A 19,577-nucleotide genomic window follows, 5' to 3' on the forward strand; every position below is an offset into this window, starting at 1 on the left:
TGTGTCTTCCATATCCAGTCACCACTTGGTCTCAGCAGGTCGGGACTTGGGCAGTGTATCCGTAGCTAATTGCACCGATGTCCTAGTAAAGTGCAAGAGCATATTAAATCAAGTGCCACTGTGTGTCAGAAAGTACTACTGAACATTGCGCATTGCCCTACTGCATATACTGCATAGTATTCAATAAAATGCTGCTGCATATCAGTAACATTTATAAAAGTACTAAACTACTAAAGACTATTGCACATTGTCCTATTATAAAACAGTATGAAAATCTGCTGGTTGTAGTTAAAAAAATTAAATGTGCATACTGCATATTAAAGCGTCCATGCAGTCAGATGCTTCTTAAGTGTTATGAAGCTGTGAGATTGTTTGACTAGGAAGCTGTTCCGGTGGCGCTTCGCAGTGTTGCACCTGAACAAGTTCAATGAACAAACGTTTATGATCTAGTTCATATTTTGGGCGGACATGAACAAAATTTTGTTCAATGAACAAACGTTTATGATCTAGTTCATATTTTGGGCGGACATGAACTAAATTTTGTTCATTTCTGCCTGATGTGCATGATTGAGAACGTGCTCATTCTGGTGTCTGTGAACGGTTTTTGAACTACATTTCAATTTCATTCAAGACTGCCACAACTGTGAGGCAGCTGTGCTAACCAGTCGTCCACAGTGCTGCCCCGTCAGAAATATATTGAATTAATTTATTTTTCTGTCTAAATTTAGTTATGGCAGAGAGTTAATACTCCTTCATTGAGCATTGTTATGAAGTCGTTAGTGCTGATGTTGATGCCCTCACAGTTGACTAAATAATTCAGCCACTCTCTTTTAGGGTTAATTCGAGATGTGGCTGTTGGTTCTTAGAAATTACAGTTTATTGAAAGTAGGCATAGTTCGAGTCTGTGGTGAGTTAGCCCCCGTTCTTCGGTCCCATACTATCTGTTATTTGGATTATAAATCAATGTGGGTTTTTTTCATCCTTGCTCCAGTAGCTTTTGTTTGCCTTTTTTAAATAACTTTTTTTTTTTTTAGATTCCCATGCAAAATCCTTACTTGCTTCACTGCATTTGAATTTGCAGATGAAAGGACCTGGTAAGACGTGGCTGAGTTTTTATAATCCATTACAAATATGAAGCAATTTCCCATTTGAAACTTGTTCTTTATTTATTTTGTTCAATCTCTGTGGTATGCTTGCTTTCTTTTCAGGTGCACTGGGATGCAATTTATATTCCTAGTGACCGTGACTTAAGAAGTGGCGGCATTCAAATTAATTTGTATACACAGGCCGACATACAAATTAGAATGTTGTGTTAAATGAAGTTAAACAATGTGGGAAACAAGACATGCAGCAATATTATCAAATGACACCTTTTATTTATTAGGTTCACCTTTACAATGTAATGATAATGTCAGTTTTACACACACCAAAAGTGCAATCATAAAAATATTTAGATCAATAACGGTCAATGAAAACAGTTTATTATTGTTTAATAGAGCTATCATTGTATTTGATTGTGCATGTTTATCTAATGTCGAAGTGTCATACACAAAAACCTCCATATTTATTTTTAAGTATAGTGTGACAGTCCATTGACTAAATGTTTTCGGAAAACAATAGACCAAATGTGTTAAAATCTGCCAATAAAACATAGCCAAAGGTATTGATCCCCCAAGCAAATCATGCTTTTTACTGGTTGAAAACGTGCAAATCAGTTTTGCTGGCGATGTTTGTGCCACCATCTGTTATCATGACTGTCATGCACGCTTGTGTAAGTGTGAATAGAGAAAGCTACAACAGAAGTGCAGCTCTGGAAGGAGCGCGCTTTCAGTATGCACGTGTGTATTGCCTTCGTTTCATGTTGGAGTGAACGCAGTCACCTTACACAATATAAAGCTCCAAGGACATGCTTCAAAAGCTGGATAGGGAAAGCTTCAAGCCAGGAATGCATCAATTGCAATAGTTATGCAAAAATATGTATGTAATATACATGCAGTATATGTACATGCAGTATATGTAATCAAAGTATTCTAGAGATCAGGATAGTGTTGCAACCTGTGAGAAAAGGTGGAGGCAACAGATGAGGCTGATGTGTGTACATGTGTGTATTTTATGGTGATGAGCTGTCTGAGTTTGTTGTGTAGCCTCCACCTCAATGTTCATGCAACGCTGATAGTCTCCAGGAAAACATGGTGGGTGGGAGACTCGGGGGGGGGGGGGGGGGGGGGGGGGGTAGATGCGTCTTGATATTTACACACAGCAGCCACCACCATCTGGCAGCGATGATGACTCCCTTGTGTCTCCAAAAGACAGCGATAAACCTTGCGAGAGAACGAGCGGCAGTGACAAATAGGCTGGCAAATGTGGAGTGCGGTGGAATTCAAACTACAGAAGACCTTATGAGATTTGCAGCTTGAGAAAAAAAAATAAAAAAATCAGGAGAAACTATGTCGACTGTGGAATTCGATGCCACAAATGACACTTCTGCTTCTAGAGATGTTGTTGCTTTAGTTTAGTTTGTCTTTGTAAATGAGTGACATGACACATGAGAATCAAGTTGAAAATGAGAAGGTTTGTTTTTGTTATTTTAAAGTACAAGTGTCAAACTCAAGGCCCGGGGGCCAGATCCATATATATACTTTTTTTTTCCAAGCCCCTTTTTACAGTAACTTGAAGAATAGTTGAACAAACCCTTATCGTTGACTTCTGAATTAAAAGTGGTTATCCATCAATTTGTTGTGTATATGATGAGGGGATCAAACATTTATGTGGTTTCACAGTAATAACGGCACTCTGGGGGAAATTGTAACTACAATATGGCCCACGACAAAAACGAGCGCTACCAATGGGCCAACTTCAAAATAAAAGCCGAACAAATGTAGTCCTCAATGCTCTTTTGGGGCTTTTATTTTGAAATGTTTTAGTTATGGATGCCCCTAAGTGATTGAGTTTGATTGCTCTTGAGGTTGAATCCAACAAAATTATTGCAAGTAATGTGATTAAAATGTGTTTACCTTTTACGTGTTTACCTTTTTAAAATAAATAAATACATAACATACTATAAAATAGTTAATAGCTGCATCGTTACTCAACTGATTTGAACTTAATCTATTAACAAAATATGGGGCAAAATGAATCGATGACCAACCAGATCCAGTAGATAGAGCTGCACCTGATATTACAAGCCATCTGTCTCGCTGCTGGTCCCGCCTCAGGTGGAACTGGACCAGTGTGATCCAAAATGGCCCAGCCCAGTCCGCCTGGTGGATACAGGAGGCATCACTGGCTGCTGCAGCACAAAACCGCTGATCATTTTGGTGCCTCAGCTTGAGTCTTGTGCAACAGCAGGTGACAAGCCACCAGATGGTCAAAGTGACCACCACCCGACCCACCCGCACACAAACAGTCGACATTCATAACGGTCTGTATCTAAATAGACGCAAATTTTTATGATAGGATGAATGCACGTGCAGAACCTTCTGTATTCTATGTGTTCTCACTGTAGGTAGCTGAGACGAAATGGTTCATCAGCATGATGACACTCACAAGAGACACTCTTAGACCCCACATTCATTCACACTTAGTAGACAACAAGCGAGTGAGAAACAGCCACCCCACTGACTGCAGGTTATTTAAGTCCTGTGGCGGTAATAGCAAAAGAACACACGTCTAACACCACGACACTGACATTTGATCACTGTCGCTAAACTGGCATGACCAAGTCTTCATATTAGCTTCTTCTGATGGAAAATCATTACATTTCATCATCATTTGTATATACAATACAAAATAAAATTAGCCCATTCGTTATATGGTTTAATAACGGGATTCACATTGCGTCCAGTTTTGAAGATATGTGTTCAGTAGACTTTAGGCTGGGTTCCAGTCCAGGGTGTGCCTTGCCTCATGCCCAAGGTCAACCAGGCTCCAGCTCACCTGTGACCCTAATGAGGACAAGCACTATATTTTTATATATAAAAAATGGATAGCTTGATGGTACTAAAGATTAAATATCTCTAGTAACATCAAGCCATAAATTTTTTTATCAATCAAATTACACTTACTGTATTTGCAAACTCTACAACCTTCGTTATATACCGGCTTTATTTAAGTAGTAACATCCTGAGTTTATTTTCCACAATGGGCGATGAATCATTTTGAATGCAACTGTATGGTGTGTAAAGTTACATGGGTGGGTTTGACTGCAACAGGGACGCATTTATTTCCAGGTATCTTCGCTCTTCAAAACACTAAAATTGTCTAAATGCTTAATGCGACACAACATATTTTAAAGGAAAACCAATGTCATTATCCCGAGAATAAAAACCAGTGTTGAGATTTTTAAGGGAATAAGAATTCAGAAATAAGAAAGAACCTGAACTTTTTACAATCTATTCTAAAGCTACAACAATCTATCGAATGAATACTTCACAGCTACTAAGTATATTTGGCAATTTTTTTCTAATTAAGAAAAAAAAATATTTTCATTTAATTTTATTGTATTATCTAAAGTGAGTTGTCCGATTAAAATGATGACAATATGATTTTAGTTTATTTATAAAACATTATTTAAAGGCAACCAAATGTTTACACTATTTTCTGCCTAAACCTACATTTAAACATTATAAATTTATCGAAAGAATCTTAAGTGCCGTATGAATGATTGACACCACATTAGAGTAAGCAACATATTTTTATTAGATACTATAAACATATTTTACATTATGGTACAATAAAAAATATACAGGGGAATGCTACACAGGCCTGAGCTGTTTTGAATTTAGGCCACAGCGGTTGTACCATGGTATAAGACAATAATATCGACTGTACAGTAAACACATTATACAGTACATCTTTGGCTCAATAACATGGAGCACATCACATACAAACCCAAAAGTCAGTGAGACATGCACACACACACACACAAAACACAGGGTGACTTGGCGAGGATTTCTTGGGTGAAAAAAGATCACGTTTGAAGGGCATCTACTAGCTGGTATGTAAAATCAATTTTGGAATTCCATTCTAAAACATTTTGTTTTGGTTGGTTATGAAGCACCACACCACACAGCCCTCAGACCATCATGTGAGGGTACCGGATCCACAGTGAAAATGGGTGGACAGAGATTAGATTAAAAATAGATGGGGAAAGGATTGGCAGGGACTGAAAGGGTAACGCCGTGACTGAGGACGAGCGAGAGAAACCGAGAGAGAGACGGATGCAGCAGGGTCGCCGATGTGTAGAGATGGTGTCATGATTAGATCGCGGGTACCCTTGAGGCTTCTTCCAGTGCAAAGACATTTTAGAAAATGTTTTTAAAATATCTGCAAGCACACTTGTTGGAAGGAGGGCCTACTCTTGTTAATGACTACACCGTCATAGTTCATTTGGGCAGAGGGGCAGAGTGGGAGTGGATTACCACAGTCTGCCATTAGAGAAGCCCACTCCAGGTCTCCTGAGACAGTCTGTTTCTTCATGGTCGACTAGACAGAGGAAGAATTTTGACTTTCTGGAATCTGCAGGCTGATAAAGGAAGCTCAGCAAAAGGGTAAAAAAATATTGAAGGAGTTTCTATTAGAATTTTTTTACACTAAAGAATGTAAAAAAATAAATAAAAATGAAAGCATGTATTTTGTTCCTGTTCATTCTCCTGTAATTCCACTTTAAATATTGTTAAACTCCTCATCAGATGATGTCATCTCCAAACTTTGTCAAACTGAAGGTGACCACCCAGAAATGAAAGAGGCTTCCATCTAGTGGTATTTTGTGGTATATTTTTCTAAAAAAAAGAAAAAAAAAAAGAAAAAAACATTCATATGGCATAATGATGAGAAGTGACTTTGTCTGCATTAATTATTTCCGAATATAACATCTCTAATAATGAGGGAACAGCCTATTTTACAAATAATTGTGCATGTTGCAAAATCAGTTAGGGGCGCAATAGCCTCACACACCTGAGGTCACGACGCCCTGAGGTGTGTTTCCAGAGGCGGAGTCCATCTGTTCATCACATAAAGTCTCTGACTTCTGACTAACAAGTGGCTCTGCCTCAATGTCACCTCTGGACCGTGTGATGATGCGTGCACTGAATAATCTACAGTATCTTATGTACATTGTGGTTTTTTGCCTTCCTGTGAGTTCTAACAAAAAGCTTCCTTATAGCAAAAAAGGTGAAAAGCGCAGTGATGTTTTAAACATTTCACACGTAGTTGCGTGTGAAAGCTGGTATTTGTGGAATGAGGGGGAACATAGAAAATGTAGCCAAATACCAATTTGAAATGATAGAAATTGTCTGCTTTTATCATCACATGACTCTGTTTAGCCCTAAAATAGGGTTGAAAAAAAATCCTGGAATTTTCAAAATAGGGAACATCGCATTGGCATTAATGACAATACAGAGGAATTTGAATGAATGTGTAAAAAATACAGAATTACCCAAGTGAAGTGTTTTCTATAAATAAAATGCCAATCAATGAATCATGAAAAACTGACTTTGAAAAAAAAAACTTATTATAAATACAATATTTATTTTCAAATATTATATCCAGTACTGTATAAAATCTTTATGTTGAACTCCCAGTAATTTCTATGTCCAGTTGAATCATTAAAACATTCCTTAGCTAAACATCCTATACATCCTTAAATATTATGTTGAATATGTCTACACAGTCTGAGATTTGTGAAGAAGTCTTGTTTGGCCTACAGTCTATAGATCGTATTGATAATTACTGAACTACACATTTTTTTTATACGGTATGTTATATGTTAGTGTATAGTTCAAGTGTGTGGTACAAAAGCAGGAAGGAGCAGAAAAAAATACAATATGTGTAACTTTTTTTATTTTACTTTTTTAAGTGTACGGCCTCTTATTAATGTTTTGCTCCATATTGTATTGCAAAGGTGTTTGAATAATATTTTGAAAGAACGAGCATGTAAATGACAAAATGGCTGTAACCTAAGTGGAAGGTCTGATTTCCTCTCGGGTCAGTTGGCCAGCAGACTGTGTGGCGTGTTCTCCCCGACATGCCGGTAATACCTCCAATAAGATAAAGCCTCCCGCGAATGGGCTTCTGCCAGCGATAAGCAAGAGGATCGCTGACGGCCGACACAAGCGAAAACACGAGAGTCTGTGCTGGAGATAAAGAATGTGAGCAGCTAGAGGAAAATTGGAACAAGAGCCATCAATTGCTGGCACTGTGCGCCGACGCCATCGTTATCTTACATCTCCTGTATGAGTGGAAGTGCGGCGATTGCGATCAAAGAGGGGTGGCTGCTGCGCCAGCGTGGGCCATCGAGTCATCAATAACCACCGGCATTAGTGGAACAAACAAACAGGCAAGGTCAACACCTCAGAAATTTCTTCAAAATGGGAAGAGGATGTGAGACGAAAAATACCCTTTTTTAAAAAAACATTTACAGTGTGGGTGTTCCAGCTTGGATAATTCCATTCCCATGGAGGTATGAGTGCATGAATGGTGTCTGAGTTCCTGCTTTCTGACATGTCTGCACCCGCCAAGTTGGCAAGCAGAAACAGGTGGGATTTGGGCAAGGGTGTCTGTGGCTGGTTCAGGCAGAAAGATGTGGGATATTATGGATAGCTCGGAGTCTGGAGAGCCCGCGTGCCCCGCTGACAGGCAAGCTGCTACTTGTAGACGGTGGAGTTACTTAGCCACACTAAGCCAAGCGGAAAGGATGGGGCCGGCCATCTTTGCGTCACCCGTGTTCAGTAGCCCTTTTTTTGTTTGCTCCTAAAGGTCTCGGATGGATGAAAGCAACAAGCGTCCGCTGGTTCTGAGCTTATTGATTTGACTCACTTCGTTCTTCTTTTGTCTCACTCTTCTTCGTTGGTCAGCTCACTCCTCGCCTTCCTCTACATATGTGGATGGAAACCAGCCAATCTGAGGGGGGAAAGGTGGGATGTTAGCAGATGGTGGGCTGTCAGCAACAATTTTGTAGCATTTCTCTTGGCTTCCAATAAAATGTCAATGTCATTTTTATTTATTTATTTATTTATTTGCCCTATCAAATTTAAGCCTCTATATGTCAATATAATCTGCCCAGTGCCTTCAGAATCAGTAATGCTGGCCACTGTAACAAAGTATTTTAGCATTGGGACTGTTTCTTTGACCAATCAAATTTCAAATGCTCCTCAGAGGGCCACAACAATAACGTCAGCGTTTTTTGTCCTCTGAATGGTTAAGTCAAAGCAAGCCAAATTTGACGAGCAAAACACATCTTGAGCGATCCGCACACATTTAGTAGTGAGCATCTCAGGTGAGTATGATGTATTTTATTTAAAATGTTGATGTTCTTGTCATGTTATGAAATACATATTGCAATTTGGTCATAGTAAGAGGGCGATTAAGTCAAGTAAGTCCACACTGAAGGCCCAGGTGCTAAATGCACAGCCGTCACTGATGAAACATTTTCATCAGAACACAAATTGTACTACAAATAGAGTGCATTATTGCACCAATTGTACACCTAAAGAGGCAACACATTTACATAAAATGCAGGACAAATTAGAAAAATGCAGGATAATAAAGTTCACTAACATTATACAGTAAGACATTTTGGCAGATATTTAACTGCATCTCAACACACTAACTTTAACTGCATCTCAACACACTCAACACTAATATACAGTATATAACAACTAGGACCAATTTGAACAAAATGGTTAAAACATTTTTTATTTTGAAATAAATAAATAACAAAATGTTGGATAATGTAATTATGTATGCAGTATTTTGCTCAAACACATTAAATGTATGTGTATTAATGAATGTAATTCAAAGACAATCTTCTTGAAGGAAGCCTTGAAGGATGTGTTAGCTCTGCCACTTACCCTGCCATTGACCTCGCCCCTCCACCACCCGTTGGCTCCAGACTTAGTGTAAATCTTCACTACGTCACCCTCCTGCAGCGAGAGCTCTCGCGTGTCACGTGAACTGAAATCGTACCGTGCAATGGCCACGCCAATTACTTTCGGCGTAAACACTGGAGCAAGACACAAAGAAATACGTAGAAAAATAATTAGTATTATTACTGAAATAATCATTTTCAAGAAAAAAAGGATGAGCCACATAAACACACACAAAGACCACTAAGGCTGTTCTTTCGCACAGTAAATGTTTCTCTATTTGCGGTGAAATGTGGAATTCAGAGATGCTACACTCACAAAAGTTAACTCTATACAACGTGCAATAGTTTGCCACTGGTTGCACTAGCTACCCTCAGGTCCTACATTTGGATCCTTTTAACAGCTTGGCAATATGCCTGTACCTTTTTGACCTTGGAAAAGTTAACTCACAATTTTGAGTCACTAATTCAAAAGTGTTTCCCGCTTTAGGATGGTATATATTGAGATTACAAATGGCTTGCAATGAACTCATCAAATTTGCACAGCAGCATATACAAAAAAATCGCCACGCAGCACAAGAAGACCCACTCAGTTAGAGACTTATGACCCTTTTTTTATGACTGGCGTAAATCTGGTGCGGCAGGTGCTGCAATTGTGCGCTAGGGGCAGGTTAGACGGGTGTTGGTAATTTCGTAGACCAGCGCTGCCCAGCGGATGAAAACGTCACGTGGCACAAGAGGGCATGCTCAGTTACCACCGTATTATGTACGTATTATGTCATACCAATATGTACAGTAATTATGACTGAACTACTCTGTTACCATGGGTAAGTGTAGACTATAACACGTCCCTAACTGCATACAAATACGGGTTACTCCCTGCCGGAACTCAGTAAAAGAGGACCCCCAGTAATTAGTGCTATGAAAGTCCTATATTGGAAATCGTTCATCTGTTCTTATAGATAAATGAAGAAAAGAGTGAAAAATGTTCCAAAACTAGATCTGCATCTGCAGAATAAGTCTGATATAATTATTTAATAGTAGGTTTTTTTTGTTTAAAAAAAAAAAAAAAAAAAACAGTGGTTCATGTTTATAGCCCCTACCAAGTGTTTATTGTTAAAAAAACATGTTTACTACACCAAAATTAAAAAAATATCCGAAGAATTATGAACAATGAAATAATGAAGATCTTGTTGATATTGAATTACTCAGTTTGGAATCTGGGCCTGTTTAATTGAACACAAAGCTGATAGCAGGAAGCCATGACTTATTTATTCAGTTGGATAAATGGCAACAGTTGGAAGCTAGGTTAATTGTACCTTGTGCCATCTAATGCAAGAGCATTAAATTGTTCTGCCTGTCACTAAACATCACTAGTTGAGATACAGTAGCTGAACAAATAAATAATAATTTTTGGACAATATGAAGTGAAATTGGATAGTTTCCTGCGGCACCCCTGATGATCTCTCACTGCGCACCAATGTGGCACAGCTCCCTGGCTGCAGGGAATTACTGGTATCACTGTTAACTTCTGTACTATACTGCAGTGCAACAAGGCTGGTCTGACGGCATTTGTGCAGAATAGACGTCCTGTCAAGCAGTATATATGAGAGACACATGTGGAGCAGGTTAGCTAGTTAGTGCTATTCCATCCCGCCCGTCTACCCTGCTGGCTCTCTCACACCTCCAGAGAGCGAGTTGTCTCGAGCTGAGCGAGGCTGACATGGAGAAATGGAATGTCAGACCTTTACAACTATGGTCGTGGGGATAGAATATCTGACATAGAGGTGCTCTGTGTGTTTGGACGCTTCCACCTTTCAGTCTGACAGGTGCACACACGGGGGTACAGTCACCCACGTAGTGTGTAGCTTCAAAAATGCTTTCTTTCAGCACTGCCATTTAGACACGCTCAGGGCTGGATGAAAGCACAGCACACCGGGCCCCACATGTGTTGCAGAGCCCCAAATTGGCCGTAAAAAAATATATATTTTAGTTGAATGTGCTTTGGATAAAACAATTCAGTCTGGATGGCAGCAATGTTAGAAATATATAACACTTAAGAGGTGTGGCAAGTTCATCTCAACTTTCTGAGTTGGTGTTGTTTTTTTGGGAGGGGGGAGGGGTGACCTCTTGCTCCCAAATGTGTGGGGGAAATACAGGATTTGAAGAAGTTCAAAAAGTAATGGAATGTGGACCAACTTAAGACCCCTGACATCAATCGCATCCCATCTAACACAAAGCTCACAAACCCGTAAAATCTTGAATCTTGAATCTTTTTTTTTTCCGAGACATGTGGAAGCTGCTGTAACTACAAAAGCGTGACAAACTCCTTATTTACTTACATTCTTGAATGTCAGGTGTCCCAATGTTTTGTTTAGTGTTCATTATGCAAAAATAAATAAATAAACATACTCACGACGACAGAAGTGTGCGTAAAACGGAACTTATGGCCAAGATTTGGGCGGTTCATTGTCAGAGACATAGTGTTGGACAGACAGACAGACAGACACAGAAAGAGAAGTACTACCTGTACCTGACCAGAAGGGGGCAGAGGAAGGAGGTACAAAGCTGTAGCCGGCGGGGGTTACAAAAGAGAGGCTGCAGAGCAATGGGGCTATGGCGTGGCGAGCCAAGCAGGAAGCGGAGGGATGAAAGAGGGAAGAGGGAATGGAAGAGGTGGAGAGAAAGAGAGAAGCAAAGTAAAATGTTTTCAGAGGTAACAAAACACAGCCTCAGGTAGGAAATGTTCTACAAGTCACAGATGGAAAGTTTATGACTCTTTCAACATTCATCTAATTTTCATCAGACCTAGAGGAAGCCCCATTTGGTGTTCTGCTGTAATAAAACTACAACGATTGTCCTTGATAATTTAAAGGTCAATCTTTCCCAAATTGGTGTTAAAAAGAAAGATGCACCCCTGAAATGCAGAGACAAATCCTGTGTGGATCCTGAACGAGGACTTATATAACATACAGAGCTTCATTTGTTTCTACTTCAGTTATAATATAATTTGAACTGTTGCACATTTTCCAAAGAAATCACTCGAAAGACATGTTTAACAGTCTTGTTATATCATTATTGCCTTTTCTGAGACGTTGTGGAAGCATGCGATGACAACAGAGCACATTTCTCTATTTCAAAAAGACGAACAGTGTCTTTATCATACAGACACATGAGAAATAAAGAAAGCTGTGGCCCACAGCATTTGTATTCCACTATTCACAGTCTTCCACTATTCAAAAAAGAAGCTACAAGCATTGATCTAATTCCAGAAGTTCAGTGCTGTGCTGTTTGCACCTTGCAGGGAAAAACAACTTAAAAGTAGTTCATAAGAACGTTGACATGGAAAATATGGCAGAAGTGAATCTGGGATAAAGTGTAAAAAAGTTGACATCTGCCACAACATCAGATACACCTGCACAATCTATTGTAAGATGTATTAAAGAGGATTCAGTATTCATTATAGATGTATAGTTATATTTCACTGATCTATAGACATGTACCGTATTTTCACGACTATAAGGCGCACTTAAAAGTCTTAAATTTTCTCCAAAATGGACGGGGCGCCTTATATTGTGGCGCGCCTTATGTGTGCGCGGAGTTCCGAAATCTGTAAATGTTGTTGTGTGACTTTGATGAGCGCTCCGCTTGACTGACTGGGAGATTTTCCTGCCGACACGCTGCTTAAATAGAGGATGGCGAACGTGACTGAGGACAGCATGCGGACGTTAAAGGGGGAAGGCCGCGCGTGAAAGCGGACACTAAAGGCACGCCCCCAGTAGGTATATAGTGCCGGTATGTGCATGGTGCAAAACAACATCGGTTTGGCCAAGGACCCCCGAAAATGGCACCTACAAAGACAAAGTCCCCGACAAGTGTATACTAAATGTAACTGGGCAAAAACATTGCATGACAACTACAGTACAAGTCAGTTGTTTTTTCATCATTACAGAGGAGTCAACATTTGTCCTCACTAATAGCAGATAAATGACTGCACTTTAATGAGAAACATGCTGTCCTCAACAATACTTGCTGGCAAGTTAACTGGCCCGCGTTATTGGTATGCTGTAAAGGGAGATGAGGCGGCGAGCTCTTCTGCTTTTTGAAATGACTACTAATCAGCCCGGTGAGAGACATCTCAGCAACCTCTAACAGAGTACAGGTACAAGCGGCACAAGGAAGAACGGCCGTCCATTTCAAACAGAAAATAAAAGCACCATCAGAATCCAATGTGCTTATTTTGGCTGAGTCTTTTTTTTAAATTTTTAATTTTTGCAAACCACACTGGAAGACGCAGCGCACTGGTTGATGAGCAGAGCGGTTTTAAACGAACAGCAAACACACAGCACAGAGATGAAATCTAATCAGCGACCACAGTTTGAGGAACGGGTTTGAAGAAAGTGGAAATCAACACATACATTAGAAAAGACTAAATCCAGAGTCTGGGATTGTTTAAAAAGCATGTTGAGCAATAACCAATCTGTTAACAGTCATGTTGCCAAGAATGTGACCATCATCAGCATGCTGTCTTTTTTCAGAAGCGATAAACGGGCTTGAGATGAATAAAACGTTACCACAAGTAGAAATAAGTCAGATATTGGTTTAACAACATGGGTACTGTTGCTTGGTGTGTGGCACACACGTAGAGTTTTGAATGTCGCTTTCCCCCCCGCACCCCTGGCATTGCTTGAAAGACACAGCTTGGCAGCAGCGTATGTGGGGTGAACACGGTCTTTTGAAAGGATGAACGACAAAGCGCACTTTTCGGAAAAGGCAGACAGTCAACTGAATCTTTAATAGTCGCTTGATGTTTTTTTTTGTTTTGTTTTGGGTTTTTTTTCTTACAGCCTTGTTACCACCTGGCGTTGCCTGCCACAGCAATATAAAGAAAAAAAATGTCTACTTCTCCTAAAATAAACTCAAATGTGAGAAATAAAAATACATACCGCTCAAAAGGAATTTTAAGCCCTCCTAAAAGTAAAACAAAAATAAACAGTCAGCTGGGATAGGCCACAGCTCACCTGTGACCCTAATGAGGACAAGCGGTATAGAGAATGGATGGATGGATGTAAATTAATACTAGCATTCCTTAGAAGCCACATCTAAAAGCCTGGTTTGTCACCTCTCAAATATGTTGGAAATTAATGCTGGTCCAGTATGCAAGACTTCATGTCGAAGTTTGACGTCTGTAATTGGACCTTTTCTAAAAGTAATTTTTTTGCAAAATACTGCCTTTACAAAGAAAGGTTTGATAGATTTGGATGAACTTGAAATGCCCTATACCTATTACAAGTGAACTTAATGAAATATTCAGTGTTTCAGTACTTTTTACACAACTTACTGAGTTGAATGGCAAAATTCACAACAGGTGTTTGATCTATGAAAATTTTCAAGGACTTCCATTTCTATGCCTTTCTGTGACTCTTCCAGTCTCTCTGTCGCAACTTGCTGATGACACTCTGAGCTCAGGGGCAACTTCCCTCTGACAACACCCTGTTTGAAGCCTTGAAATGGTGAGATGCTGCTGATCAATTATTAGGTTTTGGTCTCATGATGACAAAATCACAATGTGAATAGCAGGATGAAGAGAACAAAATGTATTGGCTAATTAATGGATCAAAAACAGGTGAATTTTCAACTCCTTGTTGGAGAACAGCAAGTTTTACAAAAAGTTTAGTTGTACATGTACATTCAAATGTTTGGAGAAGGTCAAACTAAGTTCACCTGTAAAAGTTAAAGTGCATTTTAAGTTCATCCTGAAATTTCACTCAACAGTCAAATAACCCTAACTTTTGGACAGTGTACAACTGTACATTCCATGAAGTGCATATCGACACTCAACGTTTAACTAGAGATTAAAGATTTGGGTATCATAGGTACCTATATACATTTTATTTTAATTTCGGTATGCGTCAACATGTGGAGCTAAATATAGAATTACCTTATTTCCTCAAATAATGGCACGGGGCGGCATTTATTTACACAATGGCAGAGTACCAGGCGTTTCACAAGTATTTGAAGGATTGTTGTTTTGTACCTTTTAGAGTGTCACCATGGTAACACTCACAAATTATCTCATTAAAATCTCTGTTCAAAGATATGTCAACAGCACCTGCTCTCGTCCAAGTCACTAAAGAGAAGAATCTTAGTGCATTTTATTTTCTTCTTCATTCAGCCCCTAATTAGCAGCCCTAAACTTTGAGAAGTGAGAACGGATAATGACTGACAAAAGAAACTACATTTGCATACATAAACAGCCATCATATGTTGCAGTTCAAATGCAAAATAACAGTGTTAGAAACGGTACGAGTTGTTTTGTGTTGAGGTCCTGCCAGGACTGTGGGGAACAAGAAAAAAAAACAGCAGAAAACATAGATGGGAGAAAAAGAAATCTTTACTCAACCCGCAGCAACAGCCAGACGGGTAAAATGTTCTGCAAAATCTTTGTGTAATTTCAAACAAAAATTTGGCTGTGAAAAACAAAGGCCGAAAAACAGAGGCCGAAATATTCTATGACTGAACTTCTGTTTTTGCAAGTTACGAGTTAAGTTTCATAAATAGTGACTCGCCTATGATGAGTACTGTACGTCAGCAATGTCACCATGACCAAGCACACTGGCGTGGTAAGTTTGGATAAAAATGTGAAACTTTCAAAACACTATCAAGCTTTTTTTAAAATGTATTTACAATAACTTTGTACTGTACTGGGCGTTTTAGGCTGCCAAAAAAAAAAAAAAAACCTATGAAACAATAATTTCGTACTGTACAGTAATATGGGTACATATGGCTTTAAAAAAATGCTTCAATGTAACGGACATTCAGCTATATCGGACGATCCCCCGCCCATATTCGTCTGTTCTATCGAGGTTCCACTGTATTTCAAAGTGAAAGTCCTCTTGATTTTAAACTACAGTACAGTATATCTGGTCAACTTTGAAGTACCAAATGTTGCATTGGTATGCGTTGGGAATATTCGCCAATTTGTAATTCTGATTGTAAATTTAGGGGTTTGATGATAGATTTTGAATGATAGCTATCAAGGCAAGGTCACCCCAGTTCAATTTTCAACTAATATTTATCATTACAAACTCAATGTTTATTATATCAGTCATTTTTTAGAAGTGTTTTTCAACCTACAGGATTACATTTTTGGCTTCTATTTTCAGACATGCAAACACCAAAGGCATGAAAAAGGTGACCAAAAAATATATATTTTAGGGGGGGTCTGGAGGGGTCAGTGAATTTTTTTGGTTTTAACATAAATTAAGCAATCTGGAGGACTTTAAAGGGTACAATAAGGCAAAAAATATATATATACAAATATTCACGCAGAAAAACCTATTTACACCGCTCAAGTACATTACGATTAAAATTAAATTTGCCCCATTTCTTATAATAAATACAAAATATGAATGTACAAATTCTGATGTTGCTGTGTGTGTGTATGCACAGTCAAAACTAAAAAAAAAAAAAACATCTGTAATTTACTGCACGGTGTTTTCTCAAGGTGTAAGTGAGCTGAAATATCCACGTTTGGTCAGACACTGCCAGACAAATACGACAATACATGAAAGCTGTTGTTTTTGTTTGTCTAAATGTAAACAAGAGTAGCGCACCATTGCCTTCATGGTAACGACGACCTTCCCAACATGGCCGCCACGTACGCACGACGATCAGCGGAGCAGGCTTATCTAATGTCAATATCTATGTCCGAGAAGCTCAATGGTAGACGTTGTGTGAGGTCATGTGACTTTCTTGTGTCATTTGATTGGTGAACTAGACTTAAACGTCACTAGCGCTTAAATTGGATGACGCAAACAGCCCCCGATGCGAAACTCGAAGTCGTAGTCTCGTGCACGAAATAGTTGATAAATAAGCAATAATTGAGAAATAAAAGTAGCGAGCGACATTTAGGTCATTGTAATGGAGAAAAAGTACCGTGAATTATTAACAGCAGAAGCGGCGGAAGTTTTTTTTCTGGTCTCGTCAACTCCTGTGACTTCGAGCGCACAGGCAGAACCTCAGGCCGCATATTAGTCCGTCGCGGAGTAATATTCACAATTACATCTGTGTGTTGATGATGGATGTGTGGAATGGATCTAGCTGCCAGTGTTCAAGGAGTACGAATCAGCCTATGACGTCAGCGATGGCGAACCACCGTCCAGGAAAAACTGGCCTATTTTGAGTTCAAAACGGCGAAAGGAGACTGATTTGCATGTATGATTTTGTATGTGTTCTACAACTACAAAAAAAAAAAAGCTTTTATATGCACGGGTTAATCGCTTTATTTACCGTAGTTGCCTCTTTGGAATTGCATGAGTATGAGGCAAGTAGGCCCCAAAGCCCAGATAATATATTTGCCATCACTTTGGTGAGTTCACTGAAGGTTTAACCAGATAATTTAACTCCCTTGGAGTTTATTTGTAGTATTTGGTGGTCTGGAAACTGCAGATACTGTTGTCAAATCTAATGAGACTCAGAGCTCAAGTAAAAAAAAAAAAAAAAACAATAAAAGTCAGTGGAGAATGAACTGTTCCAAACAGCAAATAGCTGTGCAGCTCTTTTACTGTAACGGTGTGAAGATGCTCCCAGGTGAGTTAAAGCGCTGTGAAAAGGATGAAGAAAGCACAGAAAGCACTGAGCGGTGAGCAGAGAAATCAGCAGAGCCAGTAACAACAGTATAGCGAGATGCAGGGTTGGAGCATAAACTGTTAAGAGCAAATGGAACACTGTTTGAAGGGTTGGCGGAGAGAAAGTGTCAAATCACAGAACTGCTCGTTCATCAAAACATTGCTCCATGGGGCTACTTGTGGTCAGAAAGTTGACATGCTACTGTTACTGTTGTGATGAATTACTGACTAACACGTAAAACCAAAGCGGTGGTGTGAGATGTGTTTAAAAAATATTTTCGGTGTGGAACTATACGGAAAAAAGTATTTGGACACCTGGCCTACAAAAGGTAAAAATAAATAAAAATGTGGAGTTTGTGGCCACTTTCTTCAACTTTTGGAGATTTAAATTAAAGTTAGACATCACCAGTAAAAGATGAGGGGGCTCAGTTCATGTCTGACAACTTCTTCCACATCAAACCTTGCAACCATGCATTAGTTTACGAGCTTTACTTTGTCAACAGGAGCCAAATTCTTCCCATGGAAACCATCCATCCATCCATTTTCTGTATCGGTTATCCTCACTAGGGTCGCGAGTATGCTGGAGCCTATCCCACTTATCTTTGGGCGAGAGTAAGTTAAATTATTTTATGTAGTATTGACATTGATAAATTCCTAAATTGTATAAGGGGTGTGTCTCAATATTTTTGTCCATATCAGTGTGACTAATTTGCTTCAGGTGCAGAACTGCACACTACAAAAAACAGGTCTGTCAACCTTTCTGAATAGCGTTTAAATTGTCAAGCTGTGACCTTTATCGAAAGAAAACTGAAAAGGTCGAATGAATAAAAGTGCTAAGCATTTGAGGTGCAATGTGTTTGTTTTCTTTCACACTTCCTCAGGCGTACTTACTGTTGCCACCAGAGCGGTTGAGACGATGCATTGCAGAATTCTCCAGTTCCCGGTATGGATACTGCAGCGTCGTGTCCAGACTCCTGAATCCCTCTCTTAGGGAGTGATGTTTATAGTACTCAATCAGCTCCTGAACACACACAAAAGCATGAATAAATTAAAGGGGGGACATCCAGTATTATGGAAAATTTATATTTGGTGATGTGCCCATGCACCACATACACACAATATATTGCGTGATGTGCTGCCTCTACCAGTAAAATGAGAGTAAACCAGTAAAAATATTGCTTTTGCTAAAGCATGTCATTAACTATTGTGTATTATACAAGTATTTCAAAGTTTTAAAATTAACATCTTTGTTTGTATGTTATGCTCATTAGGAATCACCTTACTTATCATTTAGTTTGCTAACACGAACATGTCTGTAATCTAAAGTGATTTTTGTGTTACACTGCGAAAATCAAATTTAAGTTTTGACACTTCATTAATAAGGCCATGATTTAGTCATGAATTGCAGTGGTGGAATTGGAAAAAAAACACAAATTAAAAAAAAGCAAAAAATGGGAGAGGCTGAACAGACTCACAAACAGACTCCGGAACTTCTTGTTTTCTGCGATGTGGAAGCAGCCCTCCTTCGTCAGGATCTTTATGTGCTTCACGTCGTTGTTGTACCTGTGGGCCATTGAATAAGTTATGAGTGTAATTTCCCTCTCTGATCACCGCCATCGATCGGTGGCCGGCCCCTGGCCCCATGGTGATACCATAATGGAATGCATAGGCTCCCAAAGGTGGTTGACGTGCGAATGATGGGTGATCTGAGCGGTCGTGTGCCTCGAACGGCTCCCCGCACCCTCATATTTGTCATTCATAGTCTTGCTCTACTTGAGATTATTCACCTTTGTAGTCTTTGTCCTTTATTTAAAACAACAATGGGCAGTAATTATTTTCTGACCCTAGGCTTCCCTACACCTGGGAAGTGTAATTTACTTTGAAGCCAGTTTCGCAAATACACATTAACAGCCAAGCATTATCAAAAACAATATTTTATATGATTATCACAGCACCTTTCAAAATCTTTTATTGTTAAAACAGAATTAATACCACCTGGCACCATTCTTTTAGTTTTACTGAATTTCTATTACCTCAAGGGGGCACAGCCAAATGTATAGCAAAAATGTACTAAAGTTGTTCCT

General features: G+C 39.2%; 1 protein-coding gene across 2 annotated transcripts in view; it reads right to left on the reverse strand.

Moving 5' to 3' along the window:
- Positions 1-4,674: 4,674 nt before the first annotated feature.
- LOC133396360 (guanine nucleotide exchange factor VAV3) overlaps positions 4,675-19,577 on the reverse strand; it is a 70,485-nt gene continuing 55,582 nt past the window's right edge. For both annotated transcript variants that reach the window (XM_061666142.1, XM_061666143.1), the window contains 4 exons: positions 18,969-19,056; positions 18,385-18,514; positions 8,850-9,001; positions 4,675-7,899 (listed from right to left, as the gene is read on the reverse strand). In XM_061666142.1, coding sequence (XP_061522126.1) covers positions 7,855-7,899; positions 8,850-9,001; positions 18,385-18,514; positions 18,969-19,056 — 415 coding nt within the window. In that variant the 3' untranslated portion in view covers positions 4,675-7,854. The remainder of the gene's footprint in view (positions 7,900-8,849; positions 9,002-18,384; positions 18,515-18,968; positions 19,057-19,577) is intronic.

Source organism: Phycodurus eques, chromosome 21 (genome assembly GCF_024500275.1).
Source record: "Phycodurus eques isolate BA_2022a chromosome 21, UOR_Pequ_1.1, whole genome shotgun sequence".
Lineage (NCBI taxonomy): Eukaryota > Metazoa > Chordata > Actinopteri > Syngnathiformes > Syngnathidae > Phycodurus > Phycodurus eques.